Consider the following 25,447-nt stretch of genomic DNA (forward strand, 5'->3'; position numbering starts at 1 on the left):
GCAATATTGTTGTATTTGTATATAAAGAACACAGGGCCTGATAAATACCCTTCTTTCATTCTCAATGATCTGTAAACACAACTCTCCCAAACTATCTTCCCTCCTCACTTGAACTAGTATATAAAGACCTATACAGAATGTGCAAATTGAATATAAGTACTTTAGACTCTTTTCTTCAAATAGAAGAAATACAAGGTTAAAAACACTAATACCACAGATTCCCTCTTCCCAGACTCCACAGAAAGACCTTAGTAGCAATACCACGCAAGATATACAAGCACAAACGTAGCAAAACACTGGACCATGAAATTCATAGGAATGCACAGTATATAAACAATAAATAGAAACACGTGGAAAAGGAAAACAGTTACCAAACAAAATCATTAACAGTGGTAAATTAAAGTGAATTAGGACTCCTGACAGCTTACTGCAGATCTGTTCCTAAAATAAACACGTCCATGTCACAATGGCTTAACTAAACCTACAAAGTTAGCTGAAATTTAGTTACACCTTAGGCAGAAAGGCTTTATTACTCAATCATTAAAATGTAACATCTGATAGTTACATATCATGAACAATATTATCTAATTATTACAAATGTGTAAGTATTGCTGGAGTCAATTTGGAGACAAAGATCAAGACAATTAACTTATGTGCTACTCCTTCCTTTTCAATACCGCTGCTCACATTCTTTCTGCACCAATCACACGTTTCAGTATTTCCAGTATCAATGTGCGATACATTACAGCTTACTGAAAAATTAGTTAGACAAAAAGGTTACAGCCTACAAGGAGTGTGGTACAACCCAGTTTTTGCAATTTAGACCTCTGGCCCAAGAGTAACTTAGGAACAGTACCAGCCTGCACAGAACGCAGTTGTTCCAAAGCATTTGAGAAAGAGAGATGTTGAAATATCTAGATTTTACTTCAGTGTTGGGAAGTGAAACAGTGACCAAAGAGCTTTATATACATAACATCTTAAGCGTAGTCAAGAAGTTCAAGCAATAACTGTAGTTCAATCCCTCAAAAAGTTGCTTTCCAGGGTGTTCTTTGCTTTTTATATGAATACAGGAACTTCTTAGAACAGTCTCTGAGCTTCCAGTCATGCAAAGAGTGACCAAAGTCAGCCAACAGCACACAAATTATTTCAATTTACAGTTCTTAAAAAAAAAAAAAAAAAGCAGCTCTTCAGTGATGCATTTGCTGTTTGCCTGACTATCTCCCATGCAAATTCTTTTAACCTGAAAGTCAGGTGATAACACTGAACATCAATAAACAAATTCCTTTGGCCAACATTTAAATATTCCCATTACTGTGATAAAAATAAAACTATTTTCTACATCTCAAAATAGGCACAGAAGCCTCCTTTATGCCATACATCTAGTGATTTACATGCGGTAGTGATACAGCTGCAGTGACTCAAAATACATTTTCTTTTTTGAACGATATTTACATACAAGGCCAAATCACAATACTGTTACCCCAAGGAGGACTTCTGCTGTAAAAGTTGCCTTGTGAACAGCTTGCAATTGTCTGACAACTCATGTCACAAGTTGGAGTGCATTACAAAGCTTATGGCTGATCGGTTTTTATTCTTCATCTGAGTACTGAGAGGTTCAACATAGTTGTCAGCACTATAATGACAAGATTAAGTCATTTTCTAATAAATCAATATGACCATATTGGTACAGTCTGTCCTTAGATACAAATGACTTCTACTTAGTGAGAACCTAGAAACAAGCCTCAGTAATCTCAGAAGCATCAACTTTTTAAGCCATCACTTCTGAACTTCATAGGAGTGTTGGGATTATTGAATAAATCCAGGTCAGGTGTCCAACGTGTTGACTTCTTTGGAGCAGAAATAATGCACAACTATTGCATTAGGATATCGGGCAAACGCGCTGTGAAGAGATAGAACACAAAAAGGTCAACTTTTTTTTTGAAACACAGCAAATACAGTTCTCTCTGTTGGAACAAGAACAGACGAGTGTCAAAATCAGAAAAAGGTGCTTACACAGAACTGGCCCTTTCCTATTGAGATTTCACCCTGAATATTCTGTCGGATAAAATCAAACAAAAGTGTTCTATGGATTTTGAGAGTATCATTAAAAAAACCAACCTATTTTTATTTCTATAGGCACACTTTTCTTCGAAGTCACTGGTACCATTTTTTATCTGACTTTGGATTTAAGTTTCATCCTAGTTTTTGGGAGATGTGGTAACTTACTGACATGATAGTCCTTCAAATCCTTACTAAAATTCACAGCATTAGAAAAGCCCTAGACAACCAAACCAACATTATACACACAAACTTTAATTCTGATGTTAAAAGCTATACACTAATAAGAAACTTGGAAATGCAAAGCATTAATATATTTAGACTCACGTTCATTAAAATATTTTGGAAAAGAACTATTTCTTTTGTAATCGTGAATGCTAATGATATTTTGGAACAGTTCACACCAAGAAGATAAACAATTAATGATCGTACGGCATTCCACTGGAGTTTCAGATAGAAAAAAAATGCGCATAATGTTCTATACCAACCCATCATTACTTACTAGGAATAGCAGAAGAAAAGTTACTGGAATCTAAGCATCAAGTGAAACAGTTCTATTTTTGCATGTTTTAAGATTGCTACACTTCAAAACATAAATTAGACAGGGAATCACAAAACCATCAGATATAGAGCTATTCCACATGCATCTTAGTTTGAGATTCTTCACATTGTTCTCCTTAAATTGCAGCTAAGCAGCAGTTATTAGGCAGTGTTCTTACAAAAACATTCTCAGTATCAGATACGATTTTCTGCCTTCCAGAGTAGTAAAGTAAGATGTCTTTAGAATTTCTGATGGCACGTATATAGATACATACAGACACAAACACATAACAAACATATACACACATTTTAAGATTTGATTCACATTTGATTTTGTTTCCCAAACTTTAAAGCACATGCTCTCTCACCTGTTGCCTATCTTCTTTTTACATACAGTGCACACCTTCTCCTCTGTAATTATGCACTTTACTTGCTGATGCAATATTCGCTCCTCCTGAACCTATGGGACAGTAAATAAACTTGCTTAAAAAGCAATACCATGGTACAGTTCCTTTCTAGACTGGTGAAACTGAAAAACTATCAGAACATTCAATTTTCAGTGGCTGTATCTACATCAGCAAGTTGTATTGCACAAAATAAGGACTTGGTCTTGTGTAGAGTAGAGCAGGTGATAGTGAAGACCCAACATCAACATTACAGGTATTCCAGGATTTTATTTTGAGTTAGTCTGAACCACAGCCTAAAGCATTCCACCCATTAAGAGAATTCAGCTCACTACTGAAGTGCATCCTCTGATTTAGTTTACTTGGAAGAAATCCAGTCCATGCTCTCTAAGACCATCCTGCAATGCACCCCAGGGCACAGTGAGTCCAGAGACTCACAAAGGCACAAGCTCCATCCAAATTAAAATGACTGCACTTGCCATCATACCCTGAAAAGGGGACATTCAAACTATCTGGTGCACATTTACTAATTTCAGGTGAACTACGGCGCCATCCAGAGAAAACACATCACATATAAGGAATAGTTGATTAAAATACCAAACATCAGCTTTACAACATAATTCCACTTGGTTATGGGTATTTACCCTCAGAAACTCAGCATGGAGAAGATTCTTGAGTACTTGATTGAATCTTTTCTTCTGGGCATTTTCTTCAAGGACTTTCTCTAGGAAGATTCGAATCTCACTAATCTGTGTATTTGCTGGAAGAAGGTTTATTGCCTAAAGCAAAATATATCCAGTTAGGAAAAATTACAATAAATAGAGAACAAAATACAAGTTCACTCAATTCACACTGTAGCATCCTGCACACACACCTGCTCCAGTATGTTCTGCCTACAGTACAAACTTAAAGTACATACGAGTCTTTCCTACCTTGGTGGTATCCAGTTTGCTGTGATGCAACTCCAACACCTGCAGAGCAGCCTGCAGATTGGCTTGAGGCTCCAACACTTCCATCTTGATTGGCCCCAAGCAATGAACACTAGGTGGGGAGAGATACATCCGGAGCAGAGACAGATAGACCTGTTACACAAAAGGAAAGCTGCTGAAATCATCGCACTCATGAACTCAGGAAGCAAGAGTACTAGTAAAGTACTATTTTTATTTTTTTATTTTTATTTTTTGCCATTCAAAATTCTAAGTCATTTAAGCAGCTTTTTTCTTAAAACCACAGGAAAAAAGATGTACAAGTGATGTTCAAAGACTTTTAAGACTTATATTGTATGTTAAGGTTTTTCTATAAAAGTAGTATCTTTTAATCATGCCTCCCTCATTTATCTTCTATAACTCATCTTTAGAAAACAACACTTTCATTTTTATCATTAACTTTTTTGTAAATGTAAGTGGAATAAGAATGCAGTACTTTATCTAAATTGCATCAGGAATTTATCTGTAGAATATATGCTCAACTCAAATAATGCAGCAGCATTCACAAAAACAAACAAAAAAATAAAGCAAATTTGTGCTTGTAACTCCTAAATCCCAAGAGGTTATACATAGGTACCTGTACACCTCACACAAAATCCAAAGCAAAAAGTTTACATTCCCTACCATGGCACAAGCAGTCTACATATGCATCCAACCTGTTAGCTTTATGTTTTTGTTGTCCCTTTTTTTTCAGTGCTTCAGGAAAAAAATATTAAGAAATGTTTTATTACTTATATACATTAAATATATATTTTATATGCAGCCCAAGACAATTCCTCTTCACTCACTGTGGTTCAGGCAAGTCAAAAGGTTAAGTATCCAGGGTCTAAAAACATCCTTACAGAAAAAGGAAGTCTGCAAAGATGGAGCTACTTACATCTTTGTTGCCATCTTTGTTTCTGTCATAATGTTTATGGCAGTAGCTAGAACAGAGAAGAATCAAGTGAAATGCATGAACAGATTTGGACCCCAGAAACTTATTCCAGAGAAATTATCATCTACAAGTTCAGTTGCTGAGGCCATCCACATCAGGTGACCATATATCCACTTCTGATCACTGGTTGCTTTGCATTACAATGCTGAGAAAAGGCAGGTTTTGTGCATGTCTTCCACTTCCATTCAACTTACAAAACTTTCACATTGAAACTGAATTTAATACCTTGATTTCATTATATTAAAAAAAGAATGGAAGGGGGGTGGAGTGGAGATGTTATTGTATTTTAATCATTTTAAGGAAAAGATGCCTCTGCTAGGCATTTCATGAAACTAACTTCAAAAGAACCTGGACTGAACAAGTGTCACTGTTCAGACATTCCTGTCAGTACTGGATTCTATTTTCACATAAATACTTCAGATTCACTGAGATGGTTTCCTGGCACAATGGATCCAGAAAAAAAGAGCCAACACATTTTTGCTACAGGGCTGTGCTAAATGAAGGAACTTAACTTGCACCTGGACTAGTGAATCCCTGTGATAACAGAAGGCAAGTAAAGTAACATCCACAAGCTCACAAACTAAAGAAACCAGTGGAAAGTAAGCAGTGGAAAGCCACATCTGACAGGAAGGAAACAGAGGACTCATTTGATTTGAGTAATATTGTTAAGAACTGGAATAACAGAAGAATGTGAAAAGTCAATCCACAAGGGGATTACATCATTACCTGTAATCAACAGATAACTTGAAGAGCCCAAAACTCAAGGAAACATGGACACAAGATCCTGAAACCATATAGCACTCACGCTCCACATACAGCAATAACTCACTACAAAAATCTATTTTAAAAAATCCTTACTTTTCAGCCATGTTGGTGTCCTTTAGAATATGAACATAAATAAACAGAGCTTGCTCATGCTTCCCCATACGACCCAAGAGCAGAGCACGTTCTTCTAGAAGACCTAGTGGTAGGATGAACGATTAGTCAATAGCTACACTTAAAAATGACAACATAAGGTCCATTACTAACCAGATTAACAGAAAAAAGAATAAAATGGAGTTTAAACATAAAGTTATACAAAGTCTACTACAAAGTAGAGATAGTAATATTTTTGAATTCTCAAGTAACTTTAGGATATAACTAACACTGAGAAATTCAAGCTCATCTAAAGGTTTGGCTAAATACTTAAGTGATAGGAGATGTCACTGAAGGTCTTAAAACAGCATTTAAATGAGTCCTGTGGGGACTGAGAAAAACAGTTCTGCCAGCATACATACAGTGAATACACACACAGTGACTTACAACAGATCTAGCCATCTTCTCTTCTTTTAGTTGCTATAATTCTTAATAACTGAGAAGGTTCTGTTGTAAAATAGAAGAAAGGTTTAGTTTAGGCTAAAGGAATTGAACTCACCGTCAAAGGGAAAGTCACTAATTAGTCGACTAGGTTCGTAACAACTAGACTTCTCCAAAAAAAGGAGGAGTTTTTTCCGGTAATCCCCTAAGTCTCCTCCTTCCTCCCCAGCAGGCACTGCAGATTTATCTGAATGAAAGAAAGAATATCAGTTACCATATTACAACTATTTCATGACACTAGTAACAGAAGAGGAAAAAATGAAATTAGGATAAACCACATTCTAATGAAACTGTTACATTTGTAAGAGTTGAGCGCACCTGACAAATAACTTCAGGTTTCTAAAACACACAGACAAGTGTCTGATTAGACAGCATATGGTTAACCAAAACCCACCTCTGCCCTTAACAGAATAAAGTGAGCAGTATCTGTCATTTCTTTTAACCATGAGCAAAGTTGTAAATCAGTCACTTAAGATTTCCAAGGTAGCAAGAAACTAGACTTGCTACAAACCAACAATTTCGGTTGTTTGTTTTCTTTCATCATTTAAGGTATCTTCTCCTTATCAATATGAAGAGTAGAGGCTTAGAACAATACACTGTGAAAGTTCTCCTGTGCCATCCCACCCCCCTGGCCTACCAGAAAAGGCTAAAACATACCTGCAGGGAAAGAGTTGAGATATTCTTTCATTAAGCCCTGCACTTTCTCACAGTACAGCTGGATCAGATAGTTGTGAAAGTCTGCGCCAGTTTCTTCCCAGACGTGAATGATGTGTTCCTGTAAACACAAGTTCTGATTAGTTACAGATACTTACTCTGGAAAGTAATTTGCTAAAAGCAAGCAACAACTCCATACTTCATGGTTACTTTTACCAAGCTTGAACTCAGGATTTTATTTCCTTTGCACAAGTTACAGCAAAGCTAGCATTCTCTGAGACACTACCATGTACACCTTGAGATTTAAAGGCTTATGTGTAACATGTACTAAACATAATGCAGTAACACATATTGAGTTCTTACCAGATATGGGATAGCCAAACTTTTAAAATTTTCGATCAAAAAACTGAGCACTTTGTCTCGTGGCAATGCTTCCACTTCAGGGAGGTCTTCTGTAAATATCTGTAAAATGAAATTTTATTCACTGAATATTTTTAAAGTGCTGCAATGTATTTTCTCTGAGGCTGAATGAAGTTCAGCATATCATTATGTAAGTCTGAAGAGTAAGCACAAGCAGTATTAAAAAAAAAAATCCAAGCAGCTTATTTAGACACCCAGAAGATATCTCACATCTGAATAGATGACCAAATTTCCACTTCTGTCACCACATATCTTTTACAGTACCCAACACCTCTCAAATACAGAAGTCAAAGAAAATTAAGTAAAGGAAATTAACATTTAAATATCCAATAATGCTCTCATACAATAATGCTACACCAAACTCAAGGGTTCTTAGCCATTTATTATAAAACAAGGTATTCTAAGAATGGGAAAAAAAAAAAAAAAAAATTGATAAGCTGTCCTGATCCATCTACTGCTAAGCTTTCTGTTACAATGCTGAATGCAGACAATATCAGACACTAAATTGGATTTAATGTTACCACATGCATTCCTACACCATATGCTGCACTAAGAATCTCAGTGGCAAACTTACTTTCAGTCCATCTTCAGGATAATCTCTTAGCACCCAGACAGAATAGGAAAATACCAAGTGCAAATTCTCTGCACCTGGAACACAAGAGGTAGCAGTGCTCAGCACCATATTCCTAAAGATCTACCTACTCACAACACAAGAAGATGCTTTCAGAGATACCCATGTTTCAGTGATAGTAAAATTCTTTTCTGTCTTCTCCACTCCAATCAAGCAAATCACACATTGCAGTCTAAGGACACAATTCATTACTTTGCAAAAATGATTTCAAACAGGAGCAAAAATTAACACTCAAATACTAAGCGCCACAAAATTTATACAAGTCAGACCAAAACCATGTTCTATTCTCTTAATCAACTCCTAAGCATTTTCCTTTACTAACAGTACTAATTTTTCTTATTAGAGTGAAAAACACTATACTTCTAACTTGTGTAGTTTCTTTCAATTTCCACTTTTCAGTCTAATGTCCTCTATGGCAAAGGGTCAAATCCTTTCACAGTAAGTAAGAAATTAGCAGCTGATATAAGTCCATCAAGATGAATTTATCAAGATAACAATCCTTACAAAAATAATTTTTTAAATAACAGATTATTTTGTTAGGCTATAATCTGAATATCACTACAGATCTCTAATAGGTGAGTGACATTATCAAATTACACCAAGTGTAAGAGACACAGCACAACAGGAATGGTGTCAAAGCCATGGGAAGTAACATATTATCATTGAATAACCACAATGCTATCAAGAGCCAGCAAGAGTTCTTTCAAGAAATAATGAATAAAAATATTAAATATATACGTATATGGATGGATACACTATCTGAAATTATATATAAAAACTAGCTTTGCCGGTAAGTGTGAGAGAAAAATTTATTTCTCCCATAAACTACTTTGAATGGTTGGGTTTGATTTACCAGTACTGTGATAAATGAAAGAGTTGTGCATTTAGAATTAAATAATAATAAATCATATGGGAAGGGACTATTCTTAACAACAACAAAACCAGAAAAGGTCTTAAGTAAAGATGAACAGCCAAGCTAGGCAATTTCCTACTACAATGTTATATAACCAGCAACTAGAACGGTTAGGTCATAACCCAGATTAATCTAGACACAGGTTATAACTTAGATTTATCTACACACAGAAAACAAAAGCTTCATATAGGACTCTTCATTTTGGGAAAGACACTACAAAGCCCAGCAACTAGTAGCTAGACTTTCCACTGGAAAGCCTATCCCAGAAGTAAGGCTTTCCTTTCATCAGTGATGGCAAACCATTACCAGAATAAAATACAAAATAATATGGTATATTTTCTTACAGTAGATTTTTTTTTTAAGTCAGAAATAAGGAATGTTTACCAGTAAGATTCTCAAGTTTAAACTGGACACTCCTGAGCTTTAATTCTTAAAGTCTGCACCACGCGAGAAAGCAGACTAGACAACGAGATTGTGCTTTAGCTTGATAGTATCTATGAAGTTTCTGAACAATAGAATAACTAAAATCTGGAAAGAGCAACACTTCCACAGAAACAACGTAGACATTTACCCAAATGCTGCAAATACTGTACTGTCCTCTCATGACCCTTCAAAGGCGAGTTGGCTTTCTTTGACTGATCCACCAGCACCTGTAACGCTTTAGACAAACAAAAAGGTTAATTCCTTTACAAGCATAACTATCATTCCAATTTAAGCCACAACAAGCTACTTGAGAACAAAAAAAAAAAAAAAAGAAAAAAGAAACTTTGCTGTAAACAACATGCAGGCAGTAATGACACAAGATTAAGAGCGTATGCTCCTATCCCTTCCCCTCTGCTCATCCCAACCCCACACCTACCTTTCTCATGCAGACCTTTCTTCTCATACAATATTATGAGCTCACTGTATTTGTGAGCCTTCTTCAGTACGTGTTCACTCTCCTCAATGTGGCAGTGATTGTTCTCCAGACGTAGCAGTGGTGCCACAAGCGCTACATTTGTCTGCAAGCAAGAAGGGAGCACTCAAACATATTTCTAACATTCTAAGTTCTTCCTAAACTTACAGTACACAAAGTGAGTTGAAACTGAGAAATTGCTCAAGAAGCAGTAGCTTCACATCCAGATCAAGCCTCATCTTCCTTAAGAAGCTCCATTCCGTAACTCATTAGGAGAGAAGAGAAACAGTACATCAAAGCTATTCCCCTTCCAGAAAAGAGGTCTGCTTTGAAAAGCATTATTAACAACAAAAGATAACATTGCTGCATTTAACAGTAAAGGCAACACAATACGCAGTGGTTAAAATGTCAAACCAAATAAGCAAGACAATGTTCATTTCACTGAGGCACCTACAAGTACTTTCTTTCATGAAACAGCCTCCTGATAAATGAGAAAACTAGCTGAGACCAAAGCCTCCAACGTCATTTCTAGACCAAAAGCGAGACAGTTTTTGTTTGAGAATTTGACATAATCCCTTCATTCTGCTCAATTTTTTCATCCTGATATTGCAACAGAATTTGCATTTTAATAGGAACAACTTCTAAGTCAGGTGAAAACTCACATGGAGGTAACACTTTAACAGGGTGGTATCAATTATTTGTAACAGCTTCTTTTTGGATTTGATTGTAGGTGTCCCTTCCATGAGGGGTGAAGTACTGGATTGATGGTCGGAATCATTTAGCTTCTTCACCAGCTGACTCCTTTTCTGAAGGACATCAAATGAAAATTTAGTACTCCAGAAACTATATTCCACCAAACAAAAAAACTAAACAAGTAACTTACTTAATCAATTGGTTCCTTCAGAATTTTTACTATTTCCAACTGCTCAACATACCATCTTTTCAACCACATTAAGGTATATAAATTTGTTTTGCAAAAGTGTAGTTTCACAAGATGTCTGAAATATATATTTAACCTGAGCAAAGACATTTTTAAGAAATCAGGAGACACTTAAAACACTTGGAGAACTGTTGTCCCCATTTTCGAGGTCCGGCCCGCCAGGGGCTAGTGCCATCACCTCACTAGGGCCATTAGTGACACAGACATCAATATGAGGAGTAGCAAATGGCATTTATTGTAACTAAAAGGTGACTTATGTATCCTAAGTGCTTCATCTAGCCTCTTAAGCATGAACCACAAGGCACAAAAACATTCTCCTGTTAGTCTAGTAAGAATAGCAGCAGAACAATTCAGAGTCCAGTTGCACAAAAATAAAAAGGTCAGGAAGTTATTTTATCCACTGCCTCCTGTTCAACTTTATCGTGCATGCTTTAGACCAATTTCCTGAATAGAGTGCCCTCCATAATAGTTACCAAACAAAACCAAAAGGTCAAGAGCCCAAGACCTCTTCAGAAAGCTACTGAAAACAAAATACCAGACTCAAATTCAGATCTGAGTTCAGGAGTAAATTTTATCCAGATCTCAGAGAAGCCATGACCACGAAGACAGTTTAGTACGGCTAGCCTAACAGAGCTGGAGTAGATGTACTGCGTCCTGCAAAAAATCTGCACAACAAAAGATGCTGCAGCTTGAATAACCCTGCTCTAAAAACAGACATAGGAGTACTCACTTGCGTTAGGTAGTCTATCAGAGCTAAATGTGCCTTCTCCAGCTCTGCTCCAGAGAGCCCTGGCAAGGGGTTTGGATACTGTAACTGTTTCCTGTAATCTGTTGGCAGTAGGTCAGGATACAGACCCATCACATGAGTGGGATCTAAGCAAAAAATAACTAGTATTAGTAATCATAACATATAATGTTGCCAACTCTTTAAATGTAACGTAGCTTTAATGTAAAGTTAGCTTTAAACATAAAGTTAACTTTCCAACAGAGCTGCCTCATCAACTTGTGTGTCCACTAGATTTCAGGTAACATAAATTGTTTACCATGAGGAGAAAAAAAAAAAAGCTACAACAAGGCAAAAAAGCAGCAAGAAAAAGACTGTTTTAAAGTCCAAGCAGGAGTTTCAACTTGTGCTCCTGTCATACACAGAGGGCAATCCATTACTATCATCCTTCTACTGTTCTACTTGCAGAATCCTGACATAGGCAACTTCAACAGTAGGACAGGATTTCTACGAACAAGTAATGTTTTCAGAAAAAAAAAAAAAAAAAAAAAAATTACGAAACCTGAACTGAAAATAGCATTATTCATATTAGCACACCGCTGTTTTCATGGAGTTTAAATAAATTCCAAATTTCCACCCTCTAATTTAAGTTCAAAATATTTCAAGTTAAAGTAGCTTTCAAAAGTAAATATGATGCTAGACGTCACCAAGGAAATTTCTAAGTTCAAATGCATAAAGCTGTCTGTCAACAATGAAAGAATCTCAGTCTTAAGCAGTATTTTATGATGCAGACCAGTCTTCAGGCAATCTTCCAATTATCTTAAAACAAACCTGAAGAATATCAGAGACTATTTTAACTTCCAAAGCCATCAAAAACCTTCCTGGCTTCAGTAGCTTAGCCCTTAAAGCAAAAACAAGGTTCAGGGTCCTCAGTTCAAACAGAGGACAAGAATGTAGCAGATCTACAGAAGCTCCTTATTTTCAACTCCAACCTAAAAGTAGACTTTTGACATGTGCAGAAATCTCCAGCCTCCAACATCTGCATGTATGCTATACGCACTGCAAGACCAGGCTACAATACAAACATACTCTGCACAAAGGGCAATTTCATGATTTAAATTAACTTCAGATAGCTTGAGCTGAGGAGGCTAAACAGTTGCCTAGACTAGTTGCTATTCACAAGGAGACTGGTCAGCACAAGACAATATTATTTTAAAAAGGAAACCAAAACATACAATGATCTGTAAGCTTCATTTCATCTCTCCCAAGCCAGCTATCTTAAGATCACCTTAAGCATTTACCTGTACCAAGCTTGGCAAAAACTTGCATTGACTCATCAAAGCGCTTCTGACAGAAGAGGTTGAAGGCAAACAGGTTCTTTATGTGGTGAATTTGTTGTCGCTTCTCACTATCTGAATCATCTTTCATTTCCTATTCACAAATTGATACATATTAAAAAATTTTGGGCAGCACAAACAAGAAGAAAATGCCTTAGAGAAATAACAGGACTAATATCACAGAATCACAGAATATAGTTTAGAAAGAATATGAAATCCAGAAGCCTGCTATGCTCAAAAAAGGATAATCTTCCTAAGTGAATACCTCCAACATTAATTCTTATGTGCTATGTAAATTGCAACACTGAGATAACCTGGAAGGTTTGAAAGGCACCTCTGGTTAACAATATAACAGAAAGTATGTTTACAGTCATTTGCTATTTCATTTAGTTTTTTCCCAAGTTCACGATCATACACACAATTTATTTATTTTAGATTAACACCATGGAAGTTTTCAGAAATCAGAAAATCCTAAAACTGTATAAGCAATGGAATGAAATACACTGCCTCAGCATCTCTAAGAAATGATTATGTAACATACAGGGCTATTACAAAAATTCCTGGTCATTGATAAAACAAAACACACAAAGCTAAGCAACACTGTTTACAATTGGTCCAAAGGCCTTAAAGTCCAACTGACCAAGTATGTAAGAAGGTGAGCTGATTAAACACCTAAGAGAGGTAACTCATATGCAAGATAACACCAAAAAATCTAAAGCAACTACATCAACACAGAAAACTGGCAGCATAACGCTAAAACTTACATTAAAAAAAAATAATAATAATTTGAGAGTGTGTGCAAAGTAGGCAGCAAGGAGGTTAAGGTCTTCAGCCTAGCTGCAGTCAAGCAGTAGACAAACATTCTTTTGCGTACTTTTGTACAAGAAAATTCCACTGCAAACCCAAGGATTTGGAGTACTTACTGCCAACTGCAAAGCCAACTCAAACTGCTTATCCTGCAGAAGTTGCTGGATCTGTGTGGCTATGGACACAGGGATGAGTCGCCAAACAAAGTGATTACTTGCCACATATATAATATTTGTCCTGCAAAGAAGCCAAAAAGTTTAGTTACCACATTCTAATGCTGAAAAAGAGTAACACTCTACCAGAAACAATCATGGCTAATTTATGCATTTATGACAAAGGCAAATTAAGCAATACTGCAAAGCGGGAAGGAGCAGAAACATCTCCAGTGATCAGGAATTCCCAGAGATGCTCTATTCTTATAATTCACTCCTCAAGATATTACATCCATTTTTTTGTTCACAAACAACAGCAAACTGTTTCAGTGCTATTACTTAAGCCAGGAGAGAATGAAGAGCTCTTCTCCCAGTTTTTCAGCATGCTATCACACAGACAGCTCAACAAAAGCAATCATGTTCTACTTAGTACCCTCCAGAGGTGATGAAGCGTGGTCTCTGCAGCTCAATACTCTGTACCAGCAGTCGGGGTTCAAATGTGCGGATTTCCACATATCTTGGCAGAACAGCAATGATGTAGGGAGGCTGATGTTCTATTTGAAAAACAGGTGAAAACATAAGTTAATTGTTCTCTCTCGACTTTGTGTCACGAAAGAGCAATTTTCCTTGAGGTCCATCTTTGTTTTCTTATTAGCAACAGAAATCAATGTCCAATGCTGAGAGCAATTTGCTTACAGACTACAAGGCTTTTTGTTCATCTTTCAATATACAGAATTCCTGCAGCACTCAAGTGCCCAGAAAAACTTCATCATCTTCCATTTCAAATCTTCTTTCTTTAGAGAAACAGGCATATTGCATATTGCCTGTTTCTCTAAAGAAGAAAATAGGCTAAGAGTAAAGATGACAAAGAAATTATAGAATAAACAAGCTGGACTCACTGAACTTGGAAAATACAACTAAAAACACTCTAGAAGCCAGCTGTCTCTCCAAATCCAGCCAGTTTTTAAACACTGTGGAAGTAACAATTTTATCACTTACAAAGGACCAAAGAGGCAAACAAAACAAATTACTGCTAATTCTCACCCATGGCTATTGGAATATCTGTCCAATTCAATGCACATTTCTGGGTGCAGACCCCTTCTTCATTGAGGACAACAGTTAGATCATCTTGACCAACTGCAACTTTTCCATCTGCTACAGGTGCAACCAAAGGTTCCAGTTGCTTCCCTGTTGGAAATAGTTCTTTGATGGATCCTTTTCCATCCACCTAAAATAATAAAGAAAATAGAAAGCCTATTGTTCCAAACAACATTTCAAAGATATAGAAGAGAAAGTATCTGAAAGCAAGAGCACATTAAACACTACCTAGTAGAAAGATTTTCAACTCAGATTAATCACAGTTAGGACAAGTCTATCTTAAAATTGCAGCAAGAATTTTCTGCATATGAGCATAATCTAAATGAATGTTAATTTGGAAATAAAGAATTAATACTCTTTTGTCAGAAACGACATATTCCTGTTACCATGATGTAATGCGCAGCAATGACAGCAGAACAGCAGGTCCCAGGCTGCAGCAAGGTGAGGGTTTGCTCAAACACAACACCCACGTGCACAGAAATAAAGGAAAGAAGTTGCTTACTTTCAAAAGGCCTCAGGTATGCAAGATATCCTTTCCTCCACTGCCAACCTTTAAATGAGGTCTGGGCAGGGGTAGATCCCAGTTCCAACCCTTCTGGTCACTCAGGTGCATTGCATGCAGCTGAGCTCCTCTGGGCTAGCCCTGCCTTCCTACCTCAATCACTGGCTCAAGCTGTGACTTAATATTTCTGCTACACATGATAGTAGCTGAGTACATACATCATACAGGCACATAAAATGCATAGCACAGCAGCAATATTGGCAAAACTCCCCGATTATCTCTTGGTGTAACTGCAGGATTTCAGTTAGGTCAAAACTTTAACATGGTTTCATTCTAACATGAGTAACTACTGTAACATAAGAAATAAAGTAAAACTAAAGCAAACTCCCCAGTCTTTTTCCCTTCCTTAACCACTCACTGCTGTGGCCGCAGATAATCCAGGTATCTGAACTCAAATGCATACTTCAACAAAATAAATAAATAAATAAATTTAATAAACAACATGAAAATGATGTTTCATGAGTTGACCTAACAATACACTGTTGCCAAAACAGACAACCTTATTCCCTCAGTCCAGCTACATCTTCCTGCTGCCTCCCTTGTGTTACAGTAAAGAACTCCTATAAATCATCAGCTAAACAGCAGAGAACAATTCCTCAAAAACATAGATATATTTTATACATATTCAGTGAAATCCAGCTGCTCAGCAACAGGTTGGACAAGTACCAGAGCCAACACAAAGATGATAGCAAATCTCAACTCTGATTCCTTGAGCAGACACAGAAAGACCTGTACCACTAAAACAGTGGGAATCAGCAAGAAGGACACAGAAAAGGACTGCTTCTACCAGCAGTATCAGTCTGAACTGGCAGTAAAATTACCATGCGATCTTCCTGCCAACTACAGAACAGAGTTGCCATTCAGTAAATAGATGTATGCAAATGAGGTATACCTCACCTTCATCTCATTTTCCTGTAATATCAGCAGAAACCAATTTTAAAGGTGGAAAAGAGAGTCAAGTATTGCGGTCAAATTAAGCATAAGCAGAAACTGTAATAGTAAATGAATGGCAGTAAGTTTAGAGACTTTCAAATAGGAGTTACTACTATTCAGCAAGAGAACAAAAAAAAAAAACAAAACAACCCACAACTGCAAAACAAACAAAAAAAAACAAACACCTGGTTGCTCCTTCTCCCAAATCAGAACATACTCTTGGTCTTTCCTCATTTTGGAGTAAAGTTCCTTCTTAGAAATACTGCATAAAATGCAAGCTGAGCTTACAAACTCTGCTGCCCAACTAAAACATAAGCATTTGTGTTATCTTTTTCCTACAAGACCTTCATATACTAGTTCCAACAGTGATAAAGAGAAGACCTCTTCGTGGCAAAACTTTGGCTTAAAGGGATACGTTTAGATTGCCCTTTCTAAAATCACATACAACAAGAATACCAAACACTGTTTGTCATTGTTTGTCAGCTCAACTTGTGAACACAGGAGCATTCTCCAATCCCTACTGCTATTTATTTCTCCTTAAACACTGAACTTCAAAATCTGTCCTTACCCGTATCAGGTAATAGTCTCTCTTGAAGCCTACACAGATGGAGTTTTCACACCAGGCCATAGATTTGGGTACATCAGGTACACTGAAGTCACCCTGAGGAAAACAAGTCAAAATGACTGTTACAAGAGAAAAATCAAAATAGGAGTGTAACAGGAAACACTGTTGTTATCAAGCTCCCTAGCACACACACACCTGACTTCAGCTGGTCAAAAAAAGCAATGTTCAACTAAAAGGCCAGATTCATACACAGAAATAGGCATGCTGTCGGTTGGCTGCACAACTTCCTAGAAGAGATAACTGGAAACTTTTCTATGCATTTCCAATGCTTACTTTTATCATCGTGGTATTCTCAAGTGCAGTTCTCTGGGCTTGTTGTCAGCAACTACCTTCTGACTTACTGACATACTTGAAAAAACCTCCCTGAATCTGAAGTTTTTCATGATCCACCTCCAGCATTACTGCTACATATGCATTTACAAAAGCTGCACACATTAGCTTATTTACTAACATACTACAACTGAACACAGCCTTTTACTTAATTCATGAAACTATACTAATGCTACCAATTGTAGTTTAAACCCTGTATTTGCACCTTTATGTGCTGCTGCTTTGTTAAATCACCACAAAACCAACAGGATTTGGATATTCTAAATACTCTAAAAGTCAGCATTGCCTCTAGTAGGGATTGCATGAAAAAAGCAGTAAATAGAATTCCTACAGAGCCATGCTAGGCTATCAAAACAGTCAACTCACTTGTAGTTCATGGAATTCTCTATCTTTCCAAAAATAAAGTTGTAGCTTCTTCCGCACTGCCACACACATTCTCAGCACCTCTTCTCCATTATCTGAACGCTGTAAAAAAGACAGGCCTAAACTCATCAATACTAACAGACAAAGAAGATAATACAAGGTCAAAAGAATCTTCAGCCTGAAGCAAAGCCGTCAGCTGAAGAGTAGCTTTGTTCATTCGTGCCAGAATGGGAGTCTCTAAGCACAAAAACACAGAGTAGGTAAGTGGTGTAGTTGAAAATGAACTTTGGTTAGATGGCAGCGGTTGTGACACCACAGAAATACAAAAAATAGAGCACTGAATACAGATACACACAGAAACAGAAGATAAGTAGAGAGCTGTCAGCCTAACCCTGAAGACCTTCATAAACAGCTTAAGCTCTATAAAGTATAGGAAAGGAAATGAACAACGCAAAGAATGTGTTATGTTAATAACACTAAACATTAATGACTACCTTTCATATTCCATCTCAATGGAAAAGTTTCCAGACAAAAAATACTAACAAAGCTAAGTGCCTGTAAAAACATTGAGGAACTTTGAAGTGATGAGATGCACTTTAAAAGACATCACTAGTTTTAACGCTTAGGAAACACTCAATACTTACTAGAAAATACTGAATACTAAGTTTCCCATGGGATTAAAAGTATACAGATGATGGGCATTAAGCCATCTCTTCTGGTTACAGACCAGATTTCTGTACAATATGAGTAGGCTGAGAAACCTCGGATACAAAGGAGTCAATAAACCACAATATACAGAGGATTGTTACACCTCATGGAACCATTTTATAGCCTGGATCTGCCATAACCATCATGGAACTCCTTGAACCAATGCAGCTTAATAGAAACAAAAACAGAATAAAACAAGCAATGGAAATGCTTGGTGATGCAATGCAAACAGAAAAGCCGCCCCCCACAGTTACCACAGGAGTGCCTTGAAGTTCAAGGTCACAATAAGACAGACACAAGGGGATATATAACAAACAAACACAAAGTTAACGAACCAAATCTACACAGCAACATTAAAACTTTCTTTTTAAAAAGGAGGGGGTAAGGACACCTGTGCCACTGTGTTCCTCATCTTACCTGAAGGTCACAAGTAAAGAGAGATGCACCTTTTGCCTTGGAAACTGTAGTGATTTGTTGAAACGTCAACAGGTCATGGACATAAATGTTATTTTCTGTTTTAAACAAAATTCCAATTATTTTTCAATGTTTAACACACTGAGCTCACCATTAATTCATACAAATTATTGCAGTTCACGGTGGCACAAAAAGAAGAATTGTTAAAGAAAATAAGACTGTAAGAAAGGAAAAGGAATCTTCTCCCAAAAACTGAAAAGTAAGTGCTGAGGCACAGAAATACAAGAGTACACATGCAGAAAAGACAACTAACACCAGCTCTGGTAAAAATCACATGAAGGAACTGAGAATAGGTGCTAATCAAGCAGAGGAAGTGGGAGTGAAAGAGACAGCAAACAGGCTAGACCAGGGCAAGCTTGTGATGGAAGACTGTATGAACAAAGACCATTTTGAACTGGCTCCTGAAAGTAGTGAGAAGTGAACAGTTTCAAACAGAGGGTGCTGTGGTCAAGTTTTTGTACGCACGAGGACGCAGGCAGCTGAAATCTACACATGCTGGAGTCGGGAGAGCCGGGACTTGGAGATCATAGAAAAGGGAGTAGCAACATAAGCAAAAACAGACATGGGAAGACCATAAGGTTAAATGGAAGCCTGAAACAAGCAAATTCAGATCTTCCACAACAGGATAAAAGACTGCCATCTGCAAATAAGCTGCATTTTATGCCACATAGCAATGGTAAGTCTTTCATGCATCAAACAAGTTTGTACAACAGCAGTTTTAGACTATTCTACAGTCTGCATACATACACACAATATGTATCTATGTGAATGCACATAGGCCTCCATGCATATAAATTGTAGATGCAAACACACACTTCAGCATATATGCATGTTTTTTCCATGTTTAGTCATGAAACTTAGTGTTAACACTTTTGTTCTTCAAGTTGGCTTACAACAAGCAAAGCTGCTTCCCATTCTAAGCTGCACAATGCTTCCTTCAGCAGGTGAAAAAGCCTAAATTCTAGAAGACAACTTTTCAACAACTCAAGTACTATGCACATGTGGAAGGCACACCATAAGCAAGCCAAGTAACTGCACCAGGAAGACTTCATTAAATATTAAAATATTTTCCTTACTTACCTAAAAGACTGACCAGAATTTTAAACTGAGAAACAACATGAATCTGAAAAAAAGAATTCTATCAGTGATTTCATCCATAAACAAAACCTCTGAAAGAAACCTGATTATAGATAGTCTAAGAAAAAGCATTAAACATAATCTCAATAAAAACTATGTTATCTATGCATAATCTTTCTGACAGATATTGCAGTTGGTTTCCCTTACACCGTGTTTTTCACAAAGCGCACAGAGCTTGCAAACTAAGCTGATAAAAAAAAAGCAAAAAAAAATTGGCATGCTACAGAAAGGACACTGAGGTGCTGGAGGAGGTCCAAAGAAGGGCAATAATGCTTGTGAAGGGCTTGGAGAATACACCCTACAAGGAGAGACTGAAGGAACTGAAAATGTTTAGTCTTGGGAAAAGGAGGCTGAGGAGAGACCTTACTGCTCTCTTCCAATATCAGAAAGGTGCTTACAGTGAGAGCAGGGCTGGTCTCTTCTCATTGGTGACAGGATGAGGGGAAATGGCCTTAAGTTGTGCCAGGGTGAGTTTTGGTTGGATATCAGGAAACACTTCTTTACAGAAAGGGTTGTTAAGCACAGGAATAGGATCCCTAGGGAAGTAGTTGAGTCACCATCCCTGGATGCGTTTAAAAACCACACACGATTTAGCGGAGGGTTATTAGTTAGGGTAGTATGGTTAGGTTGTGGTTGGACTTGATGATCTTTAAGAATTAAAGACCAGAATCAGAATTAAAGATCAATTTAAGCATTGCTCCAACCTGAGCAACTCTACGACTCTAGTACAGGCGTACCTCTAAACAACACACATGAGTGACAGTAAAAGAGGCTGCTTAATCTTTTTGACATAGATGTTTTCCTGTGCATAACCAATGAACCAAAGTTTTTCCCCCGCTAAAAATAAATAATCACATATTCATATGATTATCAGTAGATAATCAGTTACTTTAAATTCCAAGTAACATAAATTATATTCACACTGCTACATTTTATCCAAAGGCAAATTATATCAGTCTGTTGGTGTCTTACCATTGCTATTTTGTCAGAGCAGTTGAGCATCTACTGCAAATAACAGCATTTCCATAAATGTCAGAAATAAGCTTGTACATCCCAATGCTTAGCTTTCTGCTTCAGTGAACACACCAAACTCATTGCTGATATGGGAAAATACTGGGCAAGAATACCTGGCTGTGCTGCCCCTAGAAAAATCTATTATAGACTCAAGGAAATTTTTAAAGTTTAGCAGAGATTCAAGAAGTACATGTAAGATTGCACTTCTTTTCTGAATACAAGGAATATGATTCCCCATGCCAAGAAAATGTTATTTCCTACCTGCTGAATCTTTTTTGAGAAGTTCTTGTTGGATTTCTCTAGTGTCACTTCAAATCTATTGCAACCTATCAGAAAGATTTGAGAGAGCATATAAACTGAAGTTGCCTTTAAATTTATGGCAGAATAGATTTTACAGTAAATAGACCACAAAGAACTACGAAAGCAAAATCAAATGCTTAACAACAAATGCATCAGAAAGCCTTGTACATCATCAGGTAAGAACTCAAATAACACTATTCGTACTTGTCTGAGAACTTCATCAGTAGTTACATTTCTACCTTGCTGGGATTTCAGATAACAAGATTTAAGCATTTTGAAACCCAAAGATACAAAGACATCCATAAAGAATTAATCAACACTAATCAAGTATCAAAAACTCAAACTGCTAAGGAACACATCACTGCAAAGTAGACAAGGAATAAACACTACACCACAAGGGGTTTAAAAGGAGTTTTAGGGATAAAGACTTACAGACACTTTCTGATGACATAACCTCTCCTGGCACTGATGCAAAAAAGGGGGAGAAATTTACCAGGTGAGATAAGACACTAGCAACTCAAGACTAGCATGTTCCAATTGGAACAGACGTCCTATAAGTTTCAGAAAAAGCAAGCTGAATTCAGTCTCAATCAGATACAAACAAGTATCTTTCCAATAGTTGATGATCCTGGATAGAAACATTTAGATTTTTTTTTTTTCCTTTGCTGTCCCACGCTATACTGCATTACTGCATTCAATAACTTGCATTATCAGCTACTATATAGAAACCCAAAATATATATCTAACCAGTGAAAATCAATTAAGTTTCAAACAGAACAGCATTCTCTGTGGCATCTCCAGAATAGCCTATGAGCAATTATAACTAAGAGAAAGAGCGAAAAGTGGAAACATGAGAAAGTAAAAATAGTGAAGTTCCTTCTCTCCCAACCCCTGATGTTGATGAGCCCACTGAATAAACTTGCTCTTTCATTCATCTAGTAATCCAACCTTTCATTAGCAGATGACAAGCAAGCCTGCAGCAACAAGCACATTGTACTGCTTTTGTGCAAGTTTATGCAGAGTGAGTGCATTCAGAGAAATTACACTTTCTGCAAAAGAAAGATCTGACAACCTTATATAAAGTACACTCTAACACAAACAACAGGCTGATACTACTACCTATCCTTCTTAACTATCTGATAAACAGTGTGTACAGCTCCATTAAAGATCTCACACATTCTTTAAACTCTAAGTAGGGAAAATCATCAATCACACATATTTGTGTTAATATCACAACAACATCTGACATGAAAGAAATAAAAGTAATATAATCAACTTCTTGTGTCATTCTTACAATCAACTTACCTACATCCTTCTTGATCCTGTAAAGAAGAAGATGCCCTTGTTTGGTACCAACAAGGAGCCATTCCTCTAAAAGGAGTAGGGAGAAAATAATCAGTTCTGGCAAAGACTGCCCTATCCAACTAAGCTGTATTTATCCTAACACCTATAAGCTTGGTTCAAAAGCCAAAGAGGACTTTATATGGCAACCATAGACACATCTCCCTACAGTGCTCCTGTGCAAGTGCTAGACTGCAGCATTTGTTACCTCATGATGGCCAAAAACCAAACAGTAAAACAAAAGCTACAGCCAAGACATCAAACCCTGCTTACTGGTACAACTGTAGATAAACAAGCAGTTACATCTTTTTCAATCAAGAGTGTCAATAAGCTATTACTGAGGCATCACTATGTCCCAGGGACGAACACCGCTACATAATAGGGGGAAAAAAAATGAAAAGGAGAAGTTCTATGCTTTAAAATAATGTCATGCTTTTTATAAGAACTTCCCAAAATTGTCAGCTGTGCCTGAATCAATGTGGCATCCTTGCTTAAATGGCATTTGAAGTGCTTGGACAACCAGCAGTCACTTAAGATTTATAAAAGAGAAACTTTTTATATATGAACTCTGCAGCAAAGTTTCAGACTGTACCAAATTACAGCGCTCATAGCAATCAAAAGGCGTAGTATCTTTACCAGGTCACAAACTCTGACTGAAAATCTTCCTCTTTGCTGAGAATCACATAGGAAAAACATACACATGGATGTATCTTCCTCCTCCCAGTACTTCCTCATTACTTAAGATGTTTGTATTTATATACGTTCTCATTCTCCTGCAAGCTCTTCCTTCCACTGCTTGACTTTACCCAACCATTTCATCTGAGGCCTGTGGGTTTGGGCTCTCCTATACTCTGGCAAGGTAAACACTTTCATAGTGACAAAGATTAAAATCTCAACAAAGAAATAAACAATCTTCACATCTCCTTTGCTATATAATTCTACCACATACGTGTCATTGCCCAACTACAGTGCTATTACTGAGGTTATGGTAAACAGATTTAAAGAGTTGCACTTCCACAGCATCTGAAGGAGTTTTAATAGCAGCTTTGTCTCACAGCAGCACAGCACAGAACAGAACAGAACAGCCCAAGCAGCCACAGCAGCCTTCCCAACGCACCCGATCAAGCGCCACAACCTCCTCACCGTGCACACCCCAAAGTACCACCTATACACTTATATAACACGAACACAAGCAAGCAGGCGCTAACGTTAAGGCTAGAAGGCCCCGCTGGCATTAAGGATAGGAACCAGCCAGCACTCAGGGAACTGCTCTCAGCGCTGAAGCGGCCGCGCTCCAGGCCTGCACCGCAGGCGCTCCGCAGCCGGGCAGCCCGCAGCCAGAGGCCCCGAGGGCTGCCGACGAGGACGAAGGAGGAAGGGGGGCTGCCCAGCAAGGCGGGAGATGCGCGGCCGCAGCCCCGGCGGCTCACCCCAGGCTGCCAGGCAGTCGATCTGCAGCGGCAGCTTCTCCAGGATCGGCACGTGCTCGAAGGCGTCGTGCATGGCAGCGGCTCCGTTGGACGCTGGCGGCGGCAGCAGCACCCGCCGGCCAGGAGCTGAGCGGGCAAGGACCCCGCGCCGCAGAAACAGCAGCAGCCCCACCGGCCCGCGGCACCCTGCCCTTCCCAGCAGCCCCCGCCGCCGCTTCCGTGCCGAAGCCCCGCCCGCCTGCCCGCCCCCGCCGGGGCGGGTCCGGGGGCGGGAGGGGGTGGTTCTGCGTCGGGGCCGTGCGCCGAGTCCGTCGGCTGCCCCGAGCGGGCGCTGCGCAGTTGCGCAAGTGCATAGCCGCGCGTGGCTGGGGAGGGACGCTGAGGCGGAGGCAGTAATTGTAGCTTCTCAGTCAAACGCTAATAGCGCAGGCGTTTGGTTGTCATTCTCTAACACGGAACCGGAGCTCATAGGAAAGGCAAAAATTGAGGAACCTGAGGAAACCAGACAAGAACGGGAAAGTATCTCCTGCAAGTAACTGTTTTCAGAGGTCCTAAATTTTATTTTTTCTCCAGCTCGATGACATCCACAAACTGATGCTTTGTTCCTGTTAGAAGACTGATACATTCCTTCAGGATGAGCTAGGTCAACGAAATTTAGCCTTCATGAAGAAACCTTCACTTGTTTTCTCATCCCTTCCTGAAGAGGATAGTTGCATTTACTCTGCTGTAAGTCTAAACTATCTAAACCCAGCAAGAAAGAAGCACACAGTACTGAGTTCTCTGAGCATCTTCACTGACTGAGACTGCTATGGGAGAAGATGGAGAATGAAGATGCTTTGTGGTGGGAGACTGAGGCACAGGGGTGGAAGAACACGAGTGAGGTCTCTTACAGCGAGGCACTCTTACATCCACCCAGCTGGTTTCCTGCCCAGGGGTGAGACCTGAAGCATAAAACCATGTTAAGTTGCATCCTTTTTGCAAAGGGAAATGTGTCTTGGGTATGTCAGGTCTCCTTGTCCTAACTAAGATTACTACAACAGCGAGAGGAAGGTAGCACCCTGTAGTGAAAGGAAGGGTGAGTTTCAGTAATAATAGGTAATAATATCTCAACATGCAAGTGGCTGTAACCCATCTCTACCAAAGTACAATCTGGCCTCATCAGACTTTGAAGAGTAGCATACTTATTTTTTTTTCAGAATGCAATGCCATAGAGGAAATAGAATGATCAAAAAAACCCCATAAACACACCCCTATGACCGTAATCTGACACAAACATACCCTGTCTTACTGAGTCTTATGATCTTAATTCACATTGTGCCTGTTAAGCTGTTAAATTTTTTGCCACATCATATGATCTCTTAGTCTCTCCTTCAGTTTCTGG

General features: G+C 38.2%; 1 protein-coding gene across 1 annotated transcript; it reads right to left on the reverse strand.

The window, feature by feature from the left end:
* Positions 1–1,336: 1,336 nt before the first annotated feature.
* On the reverse strand, positions 1,337–24,174 carry VPS39 (VPS39 subunit of HOPS complex). Its single transcript, XM_042867905.1, has 25 exons — positions 24,067–24,174; positions 22,601–22,666; positions 21,257–21,321; positions 19,925–19,967; positions 18,788–18,882; positions 17,666–17,764; positions 16,913–17,005; positions 14,796–14,979; positions 14,185–14,305; positions 13,716–13,836; positions 12,757–12,886; positions 11,462–11,604; positions 10,454–10,597; positions 9,756–9,897; positions 9,468–9,554; positions 7,927–8,000; positions 7,296–7,394; positions 6,936–7,053; positions 6,337–6,465; positions 5,781–5,883; positions 4,866–4,911; positions 3,935–4,084; positions 3,647–3,781; positions 2,967–3,058; positions 1,337–1,900 (listed from the first exon to the last, which is right to left on the reverse strand). Exons 1-25 carry the CDS (start codon positions 24,137–24,139, stop codon positions 1,825–1,827), a joined length of 2,628 nt encoding a protein of 875 aa, XP_042723839.1. The 5' UTR covers positions 24,140–24,174; the 3' UTR covers positions 1,337–1,824.
* Between the last annotated feature and the right edge of the window lie 1,273 nt (positions 24,175–25,447).

This window comes from Lagopus leucura, unplaced genomic scaffold (genome assembly GCF_019238085.1).
Source record: "Lagopus leucura isolate 7727_CA_CO unplaced genomic scaffold, USGS_WTPT01 Super-Scaffold_1, whole genome shotgun sequence".
Lineage (NCBI taxonomy): Eukaryota > Metazoa > Chordata > Aves > Galliformes > Phasianidae > Lagopus > Lagopus leucura.